The following is a 24,134-nucleotide window of genomic DNA, read 5'->3' on the forward strand; positions in this document are numbered from 1 at the left end:
AGATGTGTGCGCCTGCTAGCTGCTCCATTGTTACAGACTGTTTGGGCATGAGAACTATTTTCTGTCAGACACTAATAACTAGGGCCCCATTCTCTATATAGGATTCATTTATTTTCTCTTCAGTAAATATTATTAAATGTGTCTTTTAAGCAAAATTTTTGTTTTAAGCACTAGAAAAATGAAGTAATTAAAATTCTTGATTTTCAAGAGTGTATCCAGTGGGAGACACAGACATGTTTAAACCAGGTGTTACAGGAGCACTGAGGGGGCAAAAATTATTTCTGATTAGAGAACTTTAGAAACTTTCACAGAGGTTGACTTAGAATTGTTTTCATATTTACTTTGCAAATACTTTCCAGATGCATTGCTGCCATATGATTAATTTTAATCCTTAACAGAGGGAGAAAAGAAAGAAGAAGAAAAAGAGGGGGAAGATAAATCACAACCTAAATCAATCAGAGAACGAAGGCGACCAAGAGAGAAAAGAAGATCTACAGGAGTTTCATTTTGGACACAAGATGTGAGAACCTATTAAGATATACCTACTTGATATATGCTTAATCTTTCTAGGAATGTACAATAATAATTTCTTAGATGCCTCAGATTATGTATTCTTCAGGTCACCACTATGTGTTTGAGCTAGTTATTTAAATGAAGAGAGTTTTTCTGTTTAAGAATAAACAACTACTCAGATTTCTGACATTACTTACAAGCAAGAGTACTGTCTCAGTATTGGAATAAAAAAATAATGGCTGCAATCTTATAAATTTTAATTTTTTCTTCATCATCTCTATTTGCCTGACATTGCTTTTCATTTGCAGGAGAAAGAAGAACTATGGGATAACACAGTTAATGTGAAATTTATCCTATTTCAATACAACATATACCTCAGAAAGGCAAAACTAATTTAGTTTTTGGGGATTATTTTTTTGCAGAAAAGTTTAAACATGAAGAAGTATGTCATCTCACCCCAGATATTCATTGTTAAGTTAAATCTCTACCGCTTTCCCAACTCCCAATAATTTATATTTGAAGAAAATTTTAGTAATACTATATATGTAAAAATTTCAGTATGAATTTTCAAGAGATAAGGACTCCTTTTTAAAATATTAAATTTTTATTTTTTAAAAGTAACCATGAATATCATCTTTTAATGAGTGATCATAATACCATGATCATGTTTATTTTAAATAAATTGACAATAAATCCTTAATATTGAGTAGACAGTCAGTTTTAATGTCCTCCTGACCCATATCGCCTGGAAAGAGCTAATTGTCCACCTGGTCTCATGAGCATATCATCTGTCCATTTACACAGGCCTGTGGTGGTGGTTTAGTCGCTAAGTCATGTCCATCTCTTGTGACCCCCTTGGACTGTGGCCTGCCAGGCTCCTCTGTTCATGGGATTCTCCAGGCAGGAATACTGGAGTGGGTTGCCATTTCCTTCTCCAGGGGATTTTCCCAACCCAGGGATTGAACCCCAGTCTCCTTCATTGCAGACAGATTCTTTACCAATTAGGCTTCCCTGGTGGCTCAGAGGTTAAAGCATCTGCCTGCAATGAAGGAGTCTGGGGTTCGATCCCTGGGTTGGGAAGATCCCCTGGAGAAGGAAATGGCAACCCACTGATGGAGGAGGCTGGCAGCCTACAGTCCACAAGGTTGCAAAGAGTCGGACAGGACTGAGCAACTTCGCTTTCACTTTCACTTTGACTCCTATTGCCATAAATGGTCTGTTGTAATTTTATTTTTTGCTGATTTGATTAGCATCGAAATAAGGACCATAAATTATTAGTTTTTCCTTTCAAGTCTCTTTTAAAAAATCAGTTACTCCTTCCATCTCTTTTTTTCTTACAATTATTTTTTAATGAACTGGGTTATATTCCTGAAGTATAGTTTAACACATTCATGTAGTTTTTTTTTGTGTTTCCTATAAATTGGTAATTTGAGGTGTAGAAATGATCAGATTCTGGTTCAGTATTCTCTTGGCAGGGTGTTTTTTTCCTTCGTTAGGAAGTACGTGATGTCTGGTTGATCTTAATTGATTGCTCAGTAATATTTTAATAATAATACTAAAGCCTATCAGTCTTAGCATTTTAGTAACTCTTACTACTTAAAAATTCTTACCTTTTTAATAAGTTATATGTATTAGGTGTTTAATAAGCAAATCTTTTTTATATAGTATTTATTTTTCCCCAGTTTTATTTTGACCAGCTCTCCCTTCAAAACTCCACTTTCTAGAGTCATACTCATAACTAGCATTATGATTGTTCCTGAGATCTGTATAGGCAGTAGTCATCTTTTTAATTTGACCTTGCATCTAATCAATCATCAGCACAGATATCCTTTCCTTTCCATAGCCTCGTGATTGAACCTTTATCAAACAGTATACAAAAATGGCTCTGTCAAAGAAAGGGTGGTATATGGTTAGGCAAGTTATTACTAGGTTTCCTTTTTTTTTTTTGTCTTAGTTACCACTTTTCAAGACCTCTGAGCCTCCCCATTTTTTAAATTTTCAGTTCCTGTGTTCTTCTGTGAAACAGAAATGCGTAAAGACAACCAGTTCATATTGTGGAATTAATATTTATATTAATAAATAATGCTAGTAGTAGCAGCATGGATTGCTCCTGTTTGCTTAGTAACTTCAAATACCATTTTTGCTAGAAACCACATGATAGGTTGTATAAAGATCCTCTATAATCCTTAGGCCAATTCTGTAAGGTTTTTATCCCCACTTTATGGATGAGGTAACTATGATTCAGAATTTTCTTTATTAAATTTACCCTAACTCACAGAGCTGAAAATAGCTGTTCCAGTCTGAAATAAGATGATTTAGTCTTAAAGCCTGTGGTATTTTTTTAGTGAGCCTGAACCAGATGCGTTGATTGTGTATTTCCCTTTTCTTTCAGTCCTTTAAGGTTTATTGAGTTTTTAAGCCTTCTAATAGAATATTCCCATTGGCTGAGAGTCTAGACTTTTAGCCTACCAAGCCTTATGTTTTCTATTTGGTGTGCTATAAATTCCCAAGAAACTGCTAGATAGCTAAACTACCTAAACATAATAGGATTGTTATATAGATCTTAACAACGTTATAGAATAGAGCTTTTCTTACTTAAGATAATGTTTCCTATTTTTGCTGCCTCATTATATTTGGACAGCTAAATAGTATCTGTTTTGACTATTAAAGTACATGCAATAACATCACAATATAAAATTGAGTATCGTATTTTCACATTAAACCTCCTGCATCCTCATCCCCAGTATGAATGTGCTTCTTAAATCAGAATGTTAGGTAGACGGTCTTTCTTCACAATATATGCTAACCTAATTAGATTGTACTGTGCAGATAAAACAGGCTTCCTGTAAATGGGGTAGAAAAATTCCCACTTAAAAACCAGTTTTCTTTTTGATCCATTTCCTGTTATGTTTTCCCAAGTTATTTTAAATTATAAAAGCCTTAATATATTTAAATATTAACTGTTTCAAAATTATCTTTACTTTTCTAAAATAAATTGATAATCTATTTTAGAGTGATGAAAACGAACAAGAACAACAATCTGATACAGAGGAGGGATCCAATAAGAAAGAAGTTCAGGTAATTAGCATTATTTTTTGTATTTAGAAATATTTGTATTTTTAAGGGTTACTTTTGTTTATATTTATTCATGTAAGACAGTTACTGTGCACTGTACCTGCATGCTGGGGATAGACCATCAGTGGTTATCTGAAATCAGGTGTGGGGGACTGGAAAGGGGCACAAAGAGTATTTCAGAGACATAGGGAATGTTCTAGATCCTGATCGTAGAGGGTTTTTTGGGTATACACAACCATCGAAACTCATCAAACTGTATACTCTAAGTGGGTCTAGTTTATGGTATGTATGTTAGCCTTCAAAGTTGAAAAGGAAAAAATGAGAAAACAGGTTTCCACTGCTATCCAAAAGTAGAATGGTCAGTAATCTTTTGTAAGCCGCATAAGGCAAAGAGGGAATTAAATTACGACACATCTTGCTAACGGTTGCATGAGGTAAATTGAGATAAATTGCAGTGCACACAGTCAAAAGCTATGGCAGCTTAAACTGAGTGTAGTTCCCAGGAAGGAGCTTGGAGGTGCCCCTCTCACTCCTTAATGTGTTCTGCCTCAATAATGGCTTGCTGCCAAACACACTGAATGCTAGTTTCACTTTTTGCCTTTAAGCGAGGACTACCTGTTACACCTTTGACCAAAGAAAAGTATCTAAAGGCTATCCAGAAGTAGTGCATACCTCACCAGACCTAGATTTTAGTTTTGTAAACGGCAGGGTTATTTATATTCTGGAGAATACAGTAGGTCATTTTAACTTTCTTTACATTTGTTTAGAAATTTCGTGTCTCTAAATGACTTTTACATTCATTATCACTGCTGATCTTTCCATTAATCTTCAGGAAAAGGCTCCCTGACTTCCAACCCCAGTACTGATTAAAGAAATTAAGGCAAGTTTGATTGACACGATTGCATAGCTATCAAACGACCAAAGTTTCTTCCCACTAGTTTTTTCCCCTTCTGTTCTCTATTTGCCTCTGCACAAAGCTGACATACATGGAAGAACTTTGTTTACATAGGAGTAGATTGTACAATATGAGTTAGTCTTAATGTTTTGAATTCAAGTGTCCAGCCTGAAACGGCATTCTGGTCATATTTTCTTCATTTTGACATTCCTACGTAAAGCTGTTAAGATTACTTTTAGTTGTCGGGGTCGACAGTAATGTGAAGTGACCAGAAGTTGGTTCCCTGTGCTAGGTGACTGTGGACATTACTCTTAGGGCCAAGTTTGTGTATTTTGACCCAAAAGGTACCTTTATTTTATCTTTAGGTAGCCAGACAAGTTGAAGAATCAATTACTTCCAAGGGTGAATTTTTTTGCAGGCCAAGTTTTGTAATTTTCAAACCCTTTGCCTATGAGTTGTCAGCACTTCCCCATTCACCTATGTCTCTTGTTTATTATTTTCTGTAAACTTGTCCATCATCTTCCTTGCCCAGTGATACCCTATGAATTCTCATCTTTCAAGGTGAAACAGTGGACAGATAAGCAAGAGCGAGGGAATTAGTAAACCATCTCCAGCTGACACTTCTCACCACCTTATCACACAGATCCCTGGGCCCACCAGGCTGGGGTAGGAGGGGAAAAATGTTCTAGCTTCCAAGTTTCTGGTTTTGAAGCATATTGATATATGTTATATTTAAGTTTTATTGTTAAAATTATATATGAGATACATTGAGTAGAATATTGTTTTTATGAAAAAAATTTCTTAGTTCCAAACAATTTAAATAGTTTTTGTTCATTTTAAATAGAGCATTATTTAGATCTTGCTTTGTGCTAGCATTTTTTCAGTTCCAAGCAACACAAAACCCAGCTTGAACTGGATTAAACAAAGATAATTTACTGTATGTCAATTATATTACACAACCCTCTATGTCAGCTTCATCCTCAGGCTGCTTTACAACATAGCACTGGAATTATAATCATTAGTTTAAGCCAGACAAGGCCCACCACTGAGATAGTTCAGCTGTTTTGCTGTGAATATGGGCTGCATACCACCTCACCTAAACTTAGTGACTGCTGTACCATGAGAGAAAGGGAGAATGGAGGTTAGGACAGCAGCTTATAGTGTCTTCTACAATAGACTAGAAAAGTGCTTCCACCAAATAGAGTTGCTCTCTTATGAAAATTTGTAGTGTTAGCCCTTGTTTTTCTGTGAAAAAGTATGATCAACCCAATTCTGTGCATTTTTGAAATAGTGTTATCACTACCTCAGAAGTATTTGATAACAAAACTTCTACTCAGTTTATAGAGTCCAAGTTCACCAAATTGAAAAAATGACTCTGTAGCATATACTTTTTTGCTTCAAAGAAAAGTAAATTTTAAGTTAACCAGAAAGTTGTTAAATTTTTTGAATTGCCTTTGAAACTACTTCAGGATATAAATTTTTAAAAAATTAAGATAAAATTTTATCCAGAAAACTTGAATTACTTTATTATAGTGTGGTTCATTACTCCATAAATGGGGCTTCTGTTGCTTAGACTTTTATGATTTGCTTTCATTAAACTATAGGATGGTAAAACTTCTACTATGTGAAGAACATTAGTAATAAATCAAAAATTTAAATAAGAATGCATGGCAAGAAACTATGAAGAAAGTATTAATAGATTTGATTGTTTAAACAGGAAAAGTTAGAAAATTGCAAAAAAGACATCCTTATTAAAATTAAGACACATTTGCTCACTTTAAATAGTGTAGCCCTCTTTTATAGCATTTAAAAGATCAATATTTGTACTATCTAAAAGACACAGTTAAAATTGGAAGCAGAATCCATGAAATTTATAAACATAACAAAAGAAGAAATATAAATGGCCAATAAGCTTAAAACACATTTACTCTTCACTAATAACCAAAGACACAATAATTAATACCAAAGTGAAACTGACAAAGGTTAACAATGCTCAGGTTTGGCATGATTGGTTTTGAAATAGGCATTTTCATATAACACTTTGGGGCTATAATAAATTCATTTTCTTGAGAGATCAGTTGAGCAACACAAATCTGAAGCCTTCAGAAAAAGTTCATGCCTCTTTGCTTTTCAATTCCACTTGAAGAAATTTATTTCCAGTGAAGTGACTTACGTGTGCAAAAATGTCTAAAGTGTTAATAGCAGCATGGCTTTTGAAGCAAAATATTAAACTTTCAAAATTTCTATTAGTTGGGAATAGATTAAATAAAATGTATTTGTATGGATAGATATTTATGTGTTCACATAGATATGTATACAGAAAAGATCAACAGTAGTTATCTAGGGCATTTGAGAGATGGGGAATTATAGAGGAACTTTGTTATAGTATGGTATATGATCTTATGGTATTGTAATCAGAAAAACTTAAAGGATGTTTTTACCTCAGAAAAACAATTTTAAAACACAGGGAGTCACAAGGACATTATGCTAAGTGAAATAAACAGGTCACCAAAAAGCACCTTCTGTGTGATTCCATGGGCTTCCCTGTTGGCTCGGACAGTAAAGAATCTGCCTGCAATGCTGGAGACCCAGGTTCGATCTCCCAGGGTAGGGAAGATCCCCTGGAAAGGGGAATGGCAGCCCACTCCAGCATTCTAGCCTGGAGAATTCCATGTACAGAAGAGTCTGGTGGGCTATAGCCGATGGGGTCAAAAAGAGTCCAACACAACTGACAAGCTTGTGCTCTCACCAAAGTATTCAAACTCATGTGTAACACAGTAGAATTGTGTTTGCCAGGAGCTGGGGGTAGGAGGGTATAGAGTTTTGTTTCGGTTCAGTTCAGTTCATTTCGGTCGCTCAGTCGTGTCCGACTCTTTGTGACCCCATGAATCACAGCACGCCAGGCCTCCTTGTCCATCACCAACTCCCGGAGTTCACCCAAACTCATGTGCATCGAGTCGGTGATGCCATCCAGCCATCTCATCCTCTGTCGTCCCCTTCTCCTCCTGTCCCAGTCCCTCCCATCATCAGGGTCTTTTCCAATGAGTCAACTCTTCACATGAGGTGGCCAAAGTATTGGAGTTTCAGAGATTTGTTTAGTGGGTATAAAATTACAGTTTTGCAAGATGAAAAAAGTTGTAGAAAGCTGTTACGTTACACAGCAGTGTGAGTATAGTTAGCGCTACCGAACTATACTCTTAAAAGTGACTTGGATAGTTTTTTGTTTTATGTGCTTTTAACTAAAATTTTTTAAAAATAAAATATAACCAGGAATTCCCTGGCAGTCTAGGGGTTAGGACTCCAAACTGCCACTGCAGGAGGCATGGGTTCCACCCCTGCCAGGGAAGCTCAGATCCTGCATGCCACACAGCATGGCCAAAAACAGATATACATGTAACATAATCAGTAATAGCACCGTGACTTTTAAAGACAAAAAAACAGAATGTGAGTGATTTCTCTGACTACTGGAAGTTTTCATTCTTAAAATTAAGTTAAACCAGTGAACCAGAGTTCAGACTGAGGGGAGATGTGATGTTTTTGTTTGATATGTATACATTTTATTTCACATGTGGATATTTTCCAGAATTTGAATAAATAGTACCTTTTTGTTTGCTTCTGCTTTATTTATTTGAGAATTGATATATAAATATTGTGCATATTATTATTCAATATTTGTGTATTGTGAAATGTTTAGTATAGTAAACATCAATTACCACACATATACACATAGATACAATTATTTTCTTGTGATCAGTTCAGTCGCTCAGTCGTGTCCGACGCTCTGCGACCCCATGGAATCACAGCACGCCAAGCCTCCCTGTCCATTACCATCTCCCGGAGTTCACTCAGACTCGCGTTCATCGAGTCCGTGATGCCATCCAGCCATCTCATCCTCGGTTGTCCCCTTCTTCTCCTGCCCCTAATCCCTCCCAGCATCAGTCTTTTCCAGTGAGTCAACTCTTCGCATGAGGTGGCCAAAGTACTGGAGTTTCAGCTTTAGCATCATTCCCTCCAAAGAAATCCCAGGACTTGTCTCCTTCAGAATGGACTGGTTGGATCTCCTTGCAGTCCAAGGGACTCTCAAGAGTCTTCTCCAACACCACAGTTCAAAAGCATCAATTCTTCGGCACTCAGCCTTCTTCACAGTCCAACTCTCACATCCATACATGACCACAGGAAAAACCATAGCTTTGACTAGACGGACCTTAGTCGGCAAAGTAATGTCTCTGCTTTTGAATATGCTATCTAGGTTGGTCATAACTTTTCTTCCAAGGAGTAAGCATCTTTTAATTTCATGGCTGCAGTCACCATCTGCAGTGATTCTGGAGCCCCCCAAAATAGTCTGACACTGTTTCCACTGTTTCCCCATCTATTTCCCATGAAGTGATGGGACCGGATGCCATGATCTTCGTTTTCTGAATGTTGAGCTTTAAGCCAACTTTTTCACTCTCCTCTTTCACTTTCATCAAGAGGAACTAAAAATAGTTCCTCTTCACTTTCTGCCATAAGGGTAGTGTCATCTGCATATCTGAGGTTATTGATATTTCTCCCGGCAATCTTGATTCCAGCTTGTGTTTCTTCCAGTTCAGCATCTCTCATGATGTACTCTGCATATAAGTTAAATAAGCAGGTTGACAATATACAGCCTTGACGTACTGCTTTCCCTATTTGGAACCAGTCTGTTATTCCATGTCCAGTTCTAACTGTTGCTTCCTGACCTGCATACAGATCTCTCAAGAGGCATGTCAGGTGGTCTGGTATTCCCATCTCTTTCAGAATTTTCCACAGTTTCTTGTGATCCACACAGTCAAAGGCTTTGGCATAGTCGATAAAGCAGAAATAGATGTTTTTCTGGAACTCTCTTGCTTTTTCCATGATCCAGTGGATGTTGGCAAATTGATCTCTGGTTCCTCTGCCTTTTCTAAAACCAGGTTGAACATCAGGAAGTTCACGGTTCACATATTGCTGAAGCCTAGCTTGGAGAATTTTGAGCATTACTTTACTAGCATGTGAGATGAGTGCAATTGTGCAGTAGTTTGAGCATTCTTTGGCATTGCCTTTCTTTGAGATTGGAATGAAAACTGACCTTTCCCAGTCCTGTGGCCACTGCTGAGTTTTCCAAATTTGCTGGCGTATTGAGTGCAGCACTTTCAAGCATCATCTTTCAGGATTTGAAATAGCTCCACTGGAATTCCACTAGCTTTGTTCGTAGTGATGCTTTCTAAGGCCCTGTTGACTTCTTGGGATAGGAACTTTCAAAATCTGTTCTTTCAGCTGCTTATGGATTTGAATTATATTGTGAAAATTGAAATTTAACTTCAAAATTGTTAATTATTATAAAAGTAAAGCATTACATAAAATATGGGCAGCAAGTACAAAATTGGTTTTGCAAAGGAAACTTAAATAGACTTTTGTAAGACATTTTTAATCTGAATGAGGCTCAAACAGTTCCAAAGGAACCCTGTGATTTCACAGCACATTTAAAGGTAAATATAATGGGAAAATTCAAATATCTAAAATTCAGAAATTAAACAAGCCATTTCTGAATAGTTACTTTATAGAAAATTATAGATTCAATGTTTCAATAGAAAGAGCTAACGATGCTAATCCCCGAAAAATGTCTTTGACTCCAGTGAGACTATTTTATCCTATTAATCATTTCGCCATTTACATTAAGAAGAGTTTTGGAATATCAGTATAGCATACCACTTCTTTGAGAAAATTAATTATAATTTCTTACACCCTCATTGCTAAAGTTTGGAGGAATGTATAGCTGGATTTCCAGAAAATGAATTGTAAACAAAATATGTATATACTGTCGTACATTAAATACTTCAGTATTCATTTGTTGGTCTGTCCTGTTATTACCTCAAAAACAGAAAATGGGAAAGATAGTTGCTTTGAGATGTCACATAATAAATGTGCATTTTGTAATGTAAATATGTTACTTTCTTCTGCTAAGTGAATTGTAAGTAATGGGTGTGTGTCTTAGTCTTTCTTTTTTTCCCCTCCTAATTATAGTGTCATTTGTAGAAATTCACAAAATATAACTTTAAATTGGGAAATGTAATTGTATAGTATTGGATAAGTAGAAATTTACGGTGACTCTGTTCTAGAATTTCTTTGTAAAACAACCATATTGATGTTAAAGTGCATAGATAAAATATGTATTAGTTTATTAGTGTGAAAATAGTATTGAAGTTAAATTTTCTTGATTAATCAGTGAGTTACTTAAATGAAAGCATAAAAATTTAATTACCCTTATGTTTTTCTCTTTTTAGACGGATTCCATTTCTAGGTATGTTTTACTTTTTTTTTAAATCTTTTTCTCATTTTATCCTTTCTAAAAATATGTTGTTAGATACTAATAAATTTTTTAAGTTGATAGAATTATTTTATTAATAAAAAAACTATAGATATTTAGATGACCTGATAAGTGTTAATAACTTTCTTTATCAGTGGCTTTACTTCTAGTTCAATTGTCATAGTAAGTTGCTAGGAAAGATTTTTTTTCTTAAATCTTTGCAACAGTGATAGTTTTCTTAAGCTTCCTAAGTTACTTCAACATTGACCATCTTATTATTCACATTAGAAGCCAATGAAATCCACCAGAAATTTATTTCATCAGGGACTCAGACTCTTCTCCCTTATCCCTGCTTCAGATTAAAAAAGAAAAAGCCAATGAAGACACTTTTAAAAAGTGTCATCTAGCTCAAATTGTTCAGTTTTTCAGAGAACCTTCCCCAATATATTAATACTTGAATCTAATTTCTGTTCCTCTTCTCTTAGCAATAATGTTAACCAAAGCCTTGTAAAACCAAGAACAAATTTTTATATTCTAATGATTCTTTTGAATTGAAATGTAGAGGCATTAGCATTTATCAGACAAAAACCAAATTCAGAACCAGATAATATTAAGATCCTCATCTTCAAAAGAGATAATGTTCTTCTTCTTTAGGACAAACCTATTTCTGTTATCTCTCAGTATCTCTGAGGATTTGGTTCCAGGAATTTACCCCACCCACCCAACTCAGTGGATTTCAAAATCCACAGATGTGCAAATCCCCTATATAAAATGGTATAGTACTGTCTGTTTATTACTCTGGAAAGACTCTAGTTAGTTCATCATCTACAATGTTACTAATTTTAAAATACATTCATATGCCACTTAAAGGAAAAGAACTGCCAATTAAACTGTCATACACATCAGTTGTAAGCCCTGTTCTGATTTCAGAGATGTTAAAATGTGAAAAAATATATATGATTTACAATTGTTGAAATAATTTATCATGATGTAAAACCAGTTTTGACTTTCAGATATAGAGATTTTTGAACCTCCTTCTCAAACAATGGAAGTTAGTATTAAAAATAACTTCCCATTTATTTATTACATATCATGAAAGTTGATTAGATAACCAATAAAGGAGAATATTATCTACTATTTTGGGATATCTACTTAAAATACTAGGATGCATGTTAATGTAAGTTGTGAAAGCCTATAATAAAGATTTTGACTCAAACTCATCTTTTGAAGATATGAAGTCAGTTCTACAGCAGCTAGTGATCGGTATGATTCCTTGCTGGGTCGCTCTGGATCATACAGTTACTCAGAAGAAAGAAAACCTTACAGTAGCAGGCTAGAAAAGGATGATTCAACTGACTTTAAAAAGGTACTTGGGTTATTCAGTTATGTTTAATTAAAAATAATCTCTTTGTTGAGATTTCTGTGTTTGGATATTACTCCTGGAAACTCATAATTAAATCACTTTCTTAAATGACTTTAAGTTTTCAGTTTTTGGCAATTAATGGTAAGTAGACTATAAATATCTGTTTGTTTGCCTTTTTAAAGGAATGGGGAAAGTAACCAGCACTACCTGAGCATTGAAGTTTCTCAGGCCAGTACTGTGGTACTGTGGTTGAGCTGAAAGGGGACATTGAGTAGATTTGGAGTAGGGGGTAGGGTGCATGTGTGTGTGTGTGTGAGAGAGAGAGCTATCTTTTCTTTATTTGTTAACAGGAAGCAGCCAAACAAAGAATATGTCTTTTCCTAGGAGAATATAGTATTTCCTAGGTAACTGAAAACTTAGGATAGCTCAAGTGCTATTAAGGATGAAACTAATTAAGAAATAAGTCCTGGAAACAAAGCAATCTAGTATTCTTAAGATCAAGATTCTTCATATTACAAACTTTGAATAAACCTAATGAAGTTTGTTGGAGGAAAAGGAAGGTTTGTAGTAATTGTACTTGTCCGAGATACTTGGCAGCTATTTTAATTGCCCATTAAGAAAGTAAAGTCAACAGAAGGAAGATAGAGGTCAGTTTATGTTAGGAATAAGATTCAGTCATTCATTCCGTAAAGAACTGAACACTGAAGTGTACTCAGTAGTGAAGTTCTACTTGTGGCCAGTGGAGATGGAGATACTGTCCTTGCTCTGATGAATACCTTCCATGGAGTAGGCAGACAAACTTTATCATATAATCATACAAATCAATGGATAATGTCTAAATTTGAAACCATAATCCTGAAGTAAAGACACAATTTTATAAAAGTGTATAGCAAAGAAGTGACATGGTCTGAGGGTAGATTTCGTGTGGTACATACATATAATGGAATATTACTCAGCCATAAAAGGGAATGCATTTGAGTTCGTTTTAATGAGGTGGATGAACCTAGAGCCGATTATACAAAGTGAAATAAGTCAGAAAGAGAAAAACAGTTATTTCATATTAAGCATTTATATATTTGGGGTCTAGAAAGATGGCACTGATGAAATTATTTGCAGGGCAGCAATGGAGACACAGACACAGAGAACAGATTTCTGGACTCAGCGGGGGGGTGGGTGGAAGGAGAGGGTGGGACATGGAGAGAGAAGCATGGAAGCTTACATTGCCTTATGTAAAATAAGACAGCCAACGGGAATTTGCTGTGTGGCTCAGGAAACTCAAATCAGGGCTCTGTGACAACCTAGAGGGGTAGGACGGGGAGGGATGTGGAGGGAAATTCAGGAGGGAGGGGACATTTATAACTGTGCCTGATTCATGTTGATATTTGGTAGAAACTAACATAATTCTGTAAGAAACTTTCTTCTCCTTTAATTTTTTTTAAAAATTAATTTTTAACAAAAGAACTAAAACTTCAGCTAAGAACAGAAAGACAATTAGTAGTCAACTGGCAAAATGGGAGAAAAGATGTTTCAGATGGAATTGCAGGCACATAGACCAGCATGATGGTGGGAGGGTACATGATGTATTGAAGTAATTAATTTTTTGGTTTGGCTGGTAGAGATTGTTGTTTTGAAAATTTAACTCTTGCTGCTTTGTATAAAGTAGATTAGAGTAGGTCAAGAGAGCAATTCTAATAATGGAAATGTCTAGGTAAGAGATAAATGTAGCCATCTGTGGTTGTAATATTAGAGATGAGGGAAAAATTAGTAGATTCAAGTGTTAAGAAAATATTCAAGAAATCGTTCACCTTCCTTTTAACTTTAGTAAAAATAATACAAGTATAATGATAAATGCCACTGATGCTCTATCTCAGTGTCAGAAGTTAAAGAGGGAATGATAGGCAGAAAAGCTCACAGACCCCAAATAAAGATAAGAGCGGCTCTTTATGACCTCAGCTGTGGTCGCTGCATAGATATGTGGTCCCTCTTTATCAGATAACTGAATTTCTTTAATGGAAACTGAAAAGTCATGGTTTTTAGTTTAGTCATAAGTTTTAAATACTGGAACTAGTTTTTGAAGAATTTATGTGGGACAAACACCCCTGCATGACCAAAAGTTCCTGCCTTGAGACCACAAAGCATTTAAATATATTTAATGTATTTATTTAATGGCTCATATGTTACATCAATCTTCCTGCTTTAATATTGCAAAGTGATCACTGGGAAATCTTACAATAGTAAGAAAGCAGAAAAGTAATTTGTTCTTCTCCCCTAATTTGTATAGCTTTATGAACAAATTCTAGCTGAAAATGAAAAGCTGAAAGCGCAGCTACATGATACAAATATGGAACTGACAGATCTTAAGTTACAGTTGGAAAAAGCCACCCAGGTTTGTACATGTCTTCTCTTTGTTACTCTAAAGGTAATGGTTGTCATTTATTCTGTCTAAAAGTTACATTGTAGTTTTCTCTCATGTTCTGGATTTAAGTTTGGTTATTGATAATAGCTTATTTATTAATAAGGAATCAAGATAATACAGCTTATTGGTAACTTTTATTTTTTCTAATATAGAAGTATAGCTTTATGGTGGAATGTCGAAGTATTTTTAAGCTTTTTAATATCTATGTTGTAGTACATGAAGGATTTTAAATGCTTATTTCCAGCATACCAGATGTAGGAAAGCAGTAAAGGCATCTATACAGAATCTTGGGCTTCCCAGGTGGCTCAGAGGTAGAGAATCCACCTGTCAGTGCAGGAGAAGCAGGTTCCATCCCTGGGTCAGGAAGATCCCCTGGAGAAGAAAATGGCAACCCACTCCAGTATTCTTGCCTGGGAAATCCCGTGGGCAGGGGAGGCCTGGCAGGCTACAGTCCATGGGATCACAAAAACAATCAGACACAACTAGCAAATAACAGCAATAATTACAGAGTCTTCTTAAAGCCATGCAAATTTTTTATAATGATTTTTATTCATTAAGAATGTTTACTGTTTAGTTAAAAAAAAAAGCTGATTTAATAATAATTCTGAAAGAAGATAACAGCCTGGCAGAGATCATTTCAGAAGTGAAAACTTGGATAGCCAAGCAGAACTAGGCCTTAGATCATACACATCCTAGCGTTGTATATACAGTCTAGGATGTGTATGATCTAAGAATTGTTTCCCAAGCTGTTTTTCCATAAAGCACTAGTTCTGGGAAATAGTAGTAAGTGCTGTCTCCTCTTCTTCCTCCTCTTCCTTTTCCTGCTCCACATCAAAACAAAAAAAGAAGAGCTTTGTGACCCGTGTAACTGAGAAATACTGTATATTCAGTACCTTGGAGATTTAGCAGAGCTGATTTACATGTTAAAGGCTCTAAGGAGTCCTGAAGTAAACTTGTTTAATGTTAAGCATAAGACTTTCTAGCATAAACACATTTCTACAGTAAACTTTTAGAATCTAGTTTGAAAGCACTCATCTAGAATGGCATCTTCAGCTCTATAAATGAGACATTCCTTTCTTTGACTAAAGACTCAGGTAATGAAGGTTTCCTATGAAGATACACAGAGAATTACTACAGAACAAGAGCACATTTCCTAGTGAGGTGTCATAAAAACTTGGAATGTCATACAAGTTTAAACTTGTTGGCTTATACTTAAGTCTCATGGTAAACTGGATGTCATTATTCTAGGTTGCATTAATAGCTTAGTGAGCTGCCACAAAATATCATAACTAGTTCCCTGAAAATAGCTTTAGTTCTAGACATTTGCTCATAATATTTTCTAAATAAAAATACCCATTGTTCCCTGCTGTAGTATTCTGTCATTATAGTGACCCTGCTTACTGCCTTCTCTGTATGTTTCTCTGCTTTTCTGCCTACTCTGTTGCCCCCTAATTCTTCCTATAAGTTTCTCATTGAAACTCTATGAGAGGAGAACTGATAGAATTAGCCAGTTACCATCAACATGGAGCAGTCTTGTTAGTGCCCATGGTTATGTTTGTGTCCATTTCACAGGACACTGGACAACTCATGCAAGCTGCCTTTGGGTCAAGTACCAATTTCTGTTCCCATTGACTGTGGTCAGAAAAATAAATCACTGAATTAGAGTATGAGATATTGAGTAAATATTCAAAATTAATATCTTAGTTGGAACTAGTGTAAATGTCATTTCAAAAATTTAGGGGTACATGTAAAAATAAAAGTGACAGAATGTTAAACTTTTTGTTCAACTTTATTGAGTTATTTACCCTGAGTATTTAAGTCTACTGTGAATCTGTGTATTTTTTTAAGCATTTCTTTGATAACTATGAATATATATAGTAGTAGAAGTTTTGATAGTTGTGTGGAATTTTTCCAAGGAAAACAATCATCTTACTAAGAATTAATCTTGACATAGTAGATTGTGGACAAAATTTTTTTTTATAAAATTCAACAATCATTGGCTGATATGTTTAGTAAGCTAGGAAAAAACAGAATTGGAAATTCCCTAGTGGTCCAGTGGTTGAGCCTCCACACTTGCACTGCTATGGGCCCAGGTTCAATCACTGGTTGGGAAGCTAAGATCCTATAAGCTGCACACATAACCAAAAAAGATGGTCTCTTTCATAGTTTTCTGCCAAGGACTGTAGAATCGTTGAATCCTGCTAAAGTTTTTTTTTTAACCTAAAAAATTAGCACATGAATCATAAAATTGCTGAACTGTCCCTATATGAAAAAAAATAAAATGCTAATTTTCCATTTAACATTTTATTAATTTATATGTATTTGACACTGTTCCAACAATTTTTTATTTCTTTCAGTTGTTGTTTAATGTCTTTTTAACATTTTTCAATCTTTTTAGCATTTTACTGTTCACTTGCACTTGTTTAAGTGGCACATTTAGCCTTTGTTTTGTTTTTCTAGCAATTAAAATATAAATTTAAAGACATCATAAGTATATCAGAATTGGCAGAAACAGTCTCATTTATAATTCTGAATTTGATTTTTAATAATAAGCAACTGGAATACCTAACTTTTCTTTTTCCAGAAAGAGTAAGCACAAAAAAAACATAAAACATTTAAACAACATACTAAGAATTCCCTGGAGGTCCAGCGGTTAGAACTCTGCGCTTGTATTACCAAGGGCCTGCGTTTGATCCCTGGTTGAGGAACTTAAGATCCCATAAGCTGGGCGGTGTTGGTCCCTCCCCTGCTAAAACTCATGAGGACTTCTCTGTCAATGCAGTGGTTAGGACTGTGCTCTCCCACTGCAGTGGACACAGGTTCAGTCCCTGGTCAGAGAGCTAAAACACCACATGCTGCCTGGTGCAGCCAAAAGGCTATTTAGCTAAAATTTAAAATGTATAACAGTAACTAAAACAACAGATTGGATCGCCATGATTGTTGTTGTTGTTTAGTCGTTGAGTCATGACCTTTAGACCCCATGGACTGCAGCACGCCAGGCTCCTCTGTCCTTCACTCTCTCCCAGAGTTTGCTCAGATTCATGTCCATTGAGTCTGTGATGCTATCTAACTATCTCATCCTGTGCTGCCCTCTTCTCCTTTGCCTTCAGTCTTTCTTGTATGTGTATCTTCACCAGTGAGTTGGCTCTTAGGGTCAGGTGCCCAAAGTGTTGGAGCTTCAGCTTCAACATCAGTCCTTCCAGTGATTATTCAGGCTTGCTTTTCTTTATGATTGATTGGTTTGATGTTCTTGCTGTCCAGGGGACTCTGAGGAGTCTTCTCCAACACCAAGTACAAAAGCATTAATTCTTTGGCACTTAGCCTTCTTTCTGGTCCAACTCTCACATCCATACATGAGTACTATAAAAACTGTAGCTTTGACTATATGGACTTTGTGAGCAAAGTGATGTCTCTGCTTTTTAATACGCTGTGTAGATTTGTCATAGCTTTCCTTCCAAGGAGCAAATGTCTTTTGATTTCATGGCTGCAATCACCACCCTCAGTTATTTTGGAGCCCAAGAAAATAAAATCTGTCACTGTTCAACTTTCCTCATCTATTTGCCATGAAGTAATGAGACCAAATGCCATGGTTTTAGTTTTTTGAATGTTGAGTTTTAAGCTGTTTTTTCACTCTTTTCTTTCACCCCCATCAAGGGGCTCTTTAGTTCCACTTCATCCTCTTCACTTTCTGCCATTAGAGTACTATCATCTGCATATCTAACATTGTTGATATTTCTTCTGGCAGTCTTAATTCCAGCTTGTTACTCATCCAGCACAGCATTTTGCTTGATGTACTCTGCATATAAGTTAAATAAGCAAAGTGACAATTTAAATTCCCAATTTACAGCCAGTCCATTGTTCCATGTCTGGTTCTAACTGTTGCTTGACTGGCTTCTCCGGTTTCTCGGGAGACAGATAAGATAGTCTGGTATTCCCATTTTTTTAATGAATTTTCCACAGCTGCTTGTGATCCACACAGTCAAAGGCTTTCACATAGTCAGTTAAACTATTAGTAATTGCCCTCTGCTCTTCCCTAGTAGCATATTGGACATCTTCTGACCTGTGTGCATACGTAAGTGCTCAGTCGAGTCCAACTCTTAGCGACCCCACAGATTGTAGCCCACCAGGCTCCTCTGTTCGTGTGATTCTCCAGGCAAGAATATCAGAGTGGGTTGCCGTTTCCTTCCCCAGGAGCTCTTGGAGACCCAGGGGTCAAACCCATGTCTCCAGCGTCTCCGGCACTGGCAAGTGGATTCCTTACCACTGAGCCACCTGGGAATCGCTCTTCCAGCCTATGGAGTCTTAGCTTCTAGTGTCATATCTTTTTTGTCTTTTCATACTGTTCGTGAGATTCTCACGGCAAGAACACGGGCGTGGTTTGCCATTCCCTTCTCCAGTGGACCATGTTTTGTCAGAACTCTTCACTGTGACCCGTCCATCTTGAATGGCACTGTGCAGCATGGTTCATAGCTTCATTGAGTTACACAAGCCCCTTCACCATGAAGGCTGTGATCCATGAAGGGGAGATGGCCATGATTAGATCTTAATTTATATCCTATAACTATAAAAAAGAAATTTTGCAAGAAGGATCAAAGAGTAACTGCTTTACAAACCCTGATGGTACAAAAATATGAATGTTGAAAGGATTGACAGAAGAGAAAATTATATCAAGAAATGTTTTTGAATTGCCAAATTAATGGAGTTGTGCTTAATCACGATGGACTGTTTGTGTGTGTGTGTATATATATATAGTTTTTTAAAGGATGTTTTGTGGTTAATGACCATAAAAGAGCATTCTTGTTTAGTAGTTAGCAAAAACTGTTCTTGGTAAATTTTTAAAATTGGTTATTCACTACATTGGCTCTGGGGGAATGAACCTTTTGATGAATTCATTTTCAGTAAATTGAACAGGAATCCCAAGGGAAATGTGTGAACAGAGGTCATTGTAAATAAAAACTAAGCCCTTGCTTTTTTACTGTCCCTGTGCCCAATACCCACGTGCACAGCTCCCTGGTTTTGAGTGCAACATGTGGCTTAAAGCCCCAAAGGTCCTTTTCATCTCTAGATCTCTGTAGTTGACTCTATAGTACAGGAAGCAGAAAACAGAAAAATGAGACCTGAGTTTGCCAGGAAAAGAAAAGCTATGTAGCTGGGATTTCTTATAAGAAATGGATGAATAGAAAAGAAAACTTTAGAGAAAGAGCTAGCAAGACTAAGAGAGCCATGAAAGGGGAAGAGGCCAGTTTACAGGTCAGATTGCATGGGTGCAGAGGCACACAGTCTGGTCCAATCTACATTTCAGTCAGGGTCCTGGAATCTGAGCGTGCGGGCTAGCCTCTCTTCACTGTGTGTAGACAGAGAGTTTGCGCATGGGAGGGAAGACGGGGGTGTTTTTGGCTTTGTGCCCAGTAGTCAACCATCCTTGCTCCCGGCTTAACTGTGAAGACTTGAGGCAAAATGATACATAGAGGATGTCTAAGCATTCCTCTAATAAATATTTGTTTTAATTTCGGTACAGATTCTGTTTTCTCTTACCTTTACTCACACTGTATTATTACTCCTCCTGAATAGCATTACAAGAGCAGAGGAGCATGGCAGGCTACAGTCCATGGGGGCATAAGGAGTCAGACACCCGCGCACACACACATGCACACACACACAGACACAGTTACTATGATCCTCTCCCCTTCCCCATCTTTATTGCACTTACATCTCTTTATGTTTCTTACCTCCTTACAGAGACAAGAAAGATTCGCTGATAGGTCACTATTAGAAATGGAAAAAAGGGTAAGTGTTGATCTTAATGAATCATTTTCCCCCTTTATTTTTTGTATAAGCAATAATAGGTTTTCTTTAGTTTTGTTTTTATGGGCGATAGTTTTAATTAGTTTAAATTGATATTTATTAATTTGATTATGAATGTTTTCTAGCTTATTCTCTTTATAGAGTCTTACAGGGTAAAATTACCTTGTTAAATAAAATTTAATTTAATGGGTTATTCTTTTAATGGACCAAAAAACATATCTTAATTCTGAAACATACACACTGTGGTAATGAATCTGATATTTTTTAAATGCCATTTATCTCTCTCTGATTGTCTGTGTTGATATACTTAAAACACATTAATCATATATACATTTGGTTTAATTCTTTGCAAAAATAAAATACTTCCATTATTAAAGTTTTAAAGGTATGGAGACCAAAGTTTTGAATAATACTTAATTTTGAGTTTAGATATTTAACTTAAGTAGGCTCTTTTAAATCAAAAAATTAGTATAAGAAAATCCTTTTACCATTTTATGTCTTTCTACAATTTCTTGTCTGGCTATGATATATTCATTTGTATTTTTCTCCCTTTACTATTACTATTATTGCTCAGGGATCTGGCAGTGGGCATAGGAATAACTCCACAAGTTTAGTCTGAACAGTTGAAGATGTATATAAATGATCAAAAGTAAATGGAAAAATGCTTAAAGAGTACCTGTAACACTACTGAACAGTGGCTAGATTTTCAAGGTTTCAGCCACAGAAGAAGTTACATACTGTGGAGCTGTGATCTCTAGATCAAAGAGAGTCAAGAGTACTTGGTATATTTTCTTCCATTCCATTTCAAAAATAGCCAACTTACCTTTTTAATCCCCCTAAAAAGGAGAAAAGTGATATAAATGCAGAATCATAGACAAAAAGTTATCTATGTCATTTACTAAATTGTAATGTGTAGTAACTACTAGTTTTATTATGATTTCATCAGGTTTTAGAAATCATTGTTCTAGGCTTTTTAAAAACCTATTGATCTAACTTGTAATTGCTAAATTTTAGCATCAATTATATTAAATGTAATGTTATACATCACAGTATAACTTATGGAATTTTATATCCAAGATATGTAGAAATAGTAAAGAAATGTTTTCAGTTCTCCTTTATCCATACTAATAGTTGGGGTGAAAGACATGGATTACCATATACTTAAAATATTATTTGTTTCTGAGATAGTCACATTTTTAAAGAATATCTAATTTTTTGTGAAAATGTGTTTATTACAAAAATTTTAGCAAAAGATGAAAGTAAAATCTCCGTATCATGCAGAGATAAGTGATATTTTTCATCTAGGCTTATGCATTTAAATAATATACCCATGTTCATATTCTGACATTCCCACCTGACCTTCTTCTCTTTCTGCCTGTCAAATGCAGATAAATTACAAAGCAGTCAGTCTACTCTCAGTTTAACAGACGTTGGTCGTCATAGTACTGATAATAACTGCTAACTTTCATTTAGCACTGTCACATACCAGGCAGGCACTGAGTTAAGTACTTTATATCCATTTTTTTCTCTTAACCATATTTTTAAATGGTAACAAGTTTCTCAGATATGAGAAATTGCCTGCAACATTACAGTTGGCAGTTTGACAATTCAATATAGTGTTCTTGTCTTGCTTTACCACTAATTAGTTAAAATCTTGAAGACACATAATAAAATTAAGGCTGAAGAGGGTGTTCCCTGCAGCTGGAGGAAATTTTCTATTGCTGATGTTGCACAAAGTTATGAGGATCAAATATTACGTGTCCTGGTATTTTGAGAAGTGCGGTAGTTTATGAATGAGTTGTGGCTGTACTGTTAACTAGGAGAAAGTTCTTTTTATCAAAAATAACATTTTTGTCTTCCTAATAATGTTTAAACATGCTAATATAATAGAAAAACACAATACTTATAAGCCTATGAATAGGATTCCATCTGTTTTTAAAATCACATACCCTAAAAATGTTAACATTTACAGTAAATGTACTGCTTTACTAAGTATCAGCATTGATTATTAATCTGGGAAAGAATGTCTTGGAAATAGTGTCACTGTGATTAAACTAAATTTAAATGGTTTGTATCTGAAAGGTGACCGGCAAGAGTCAGTATCTTCTCGGCGGTATGACCTAACCAAAGTTTTAAGCACATTAATTACTGCTGCTTGCTTCTTGCATAACACCCTAGAATGCTTACTGTTTAAGGGAGGATAAAAGTGCACACTGCAGTAATATACTGTATGTTGCCTTTGCCTGTCACTCTTTGAAACGAAGTGGTTTAAAATAAATGCTACAGTTGCTTCTTTATTAGATTCACTGCATTAATGCTACACAGAGTATAAAACTAAATACAAAGCTCTAAAGTCGACTGGACAAATGATGACTAGTAGACGTGGGTGGAGGGATAACCATCTTTTAGACTGTTTTGAAATTTTAAAATACACATACTTGAGTCACGTTTGCTTCTTGCTTTTTCTGCTTCTTATCACTGTAGAGTAATTGCATCTCTGTGTGAGTTTTTTTTTTTTTCTTTTCTGTGCAATCTTCAGTCTTGAGTAGCAGTTTACTCTATCCCTAGTTTTATGTAAACTAAAAACAGTTTGAACATGTTATGTGGCATTTACCAGAAGGTCAAAGCTTTAAAGAAAGAGCTTATAGGAAGTAATAAAGTAATGATCTTCATACTTATTTCTCTCAAATTTTGGAGAGCTCTTTACACATCACTGGCATCACATCTTTTTCTACACTGCTCCTGATTTGATTGTTTATCCTAAAGTGTCACTGTTTCACAATTTAGAAGAAAATTTAAGAGTATAGTAATTATATCAATAACATTAATACCGTAAATTCATCTAGGAACGAAGAGCTCTAGAAAGAAGAATATCTGAAATGGAAGAAGAGCTGAAAGTAAGTAAACAGTGCTGCGGTGTAAACTCAGCTTTCACAGTGCTAGCATAGACATTGTGTTCATGCATCGTTCCCAGAGTTGCTCATGCACTTTGTGAGTTACCTATGTCTTGTGCTTCTATTTCTTCCTAAAGTCAGGTTTTAGGTGAGCTAGAAAAGTATTTAAAACTCAAATTCTTCTGTTAATCTGTTTTTATGGCACTTTTGATGTTCAAGTATAGAATAAATAAGATGATATTGACCAAGATTTGGAATGTATCATTATTCTTTACATTTCAAATATTCTGTTCCCTGGGGAGAAGATGGTGAATGGGGATCATGCAAAAATGTTCTTTGAAAATGAAGGACGTTAGAGTAGTGGACAGAGGTACAGCTTACTGAACTCTGCATCACCTGTGAAAATAGACTGGTTTTGAATATTGGAAGGTACATTCTTTGCAGGTAGAAAAGCATAATATAATTAATTGATTACCTCTTATTACACTGGCTTGTATAAAATAATATTATAAATTAATGAACTAATACAAAGGATATTATGCCCATAGAATTAGAATTTTAAGATTTAAATGTTTTTCTATTGAATTATTTGGTTTCTTATTGGAACATTATTGAATAGCTTTGGAGAAAATGTTTTTGGATTTTGTTTGTGTATTTCGTTTGCTAAGGAATTTTAGAACTGCACTGTTTACTTATATAAATTTCATGGAATATTCTCTTAAGACTCTTAATTTTTTCTTCTTATATTTGTTGCCTGTGATTCTTATATTTTCATTGTACTCTTCCACTTTCTTATTTTTTTATTTTCTATTTCTTTATGTTCTGATTCCTGCAGAATCTGCACCAAATAAAGCAAATTCAAACTCTGA

At 35.4% G+C, this 24,134-nt stretch overlaps 1 protein-coding gene across 12 annotated transcripts in view; it reads left to right on the top strand.

The window, feature by feature from the left end:
* The window catches only part of PPP1R12A (protein phosphatase 1 regulatory subunit 12A), a 170,320-nt gene that overhangs the window by 142,014 nt on the left and 4,172 nt on the right, over positions 1-24,134 (top strand). For 9 of the 12 annotated variants that reach the window (XM_040234501.1, XM_040234509.1, XM_040234502.1 and 6 more), the window contains 7 exons: positions 399-520; positions 3,526-3,591; positions 10,765-10,781; positions 12,018-12,153; positions 14,432-14,536; positions 20,306-20,353; positions 23,218-23,268. In XM_040234501.1, coding sequence (XP_040090435.1) covers positions 399-520; positions 3,526-3,591; positions 10,765-10,781; positions 12,018-12,153; positions 14,432-14,536; positions 20,306-20,353; positions 23,218-23,268 — 545 coding nt within the window. Of the gene's footprint in view, positions 1-398; positions 521-3,525; positions 3,592-10,764; positions 10,782-12,017; positions 12,154-14,431; positions 14,537-20,305; positions 20,354-20,945; positions 22,364-22,453; positions 22,485-23,217; positions 23,269-24,134 lie in introns of those variants that run through there. The other 3 variants (XM_040234503.1, XM_040234510.1, XM_040234504.1) reach the window with 2 other exon arrangements.

This window comes from Oryx dammah, unplaced genomic scaffold (assembly GCF_014754425.2).
Source record: "Oryx dammah isolate SB20612 unplaced genomic scaffold, SCBI_Odam_1.1 HiC_scaffold_29, whole genome shotgun sequence".
NCBI lineage: Eukaryota > Metazoa > Chordata > Mammalia > Artiodactyla > Bovidae > Oryx > Oryx dammah.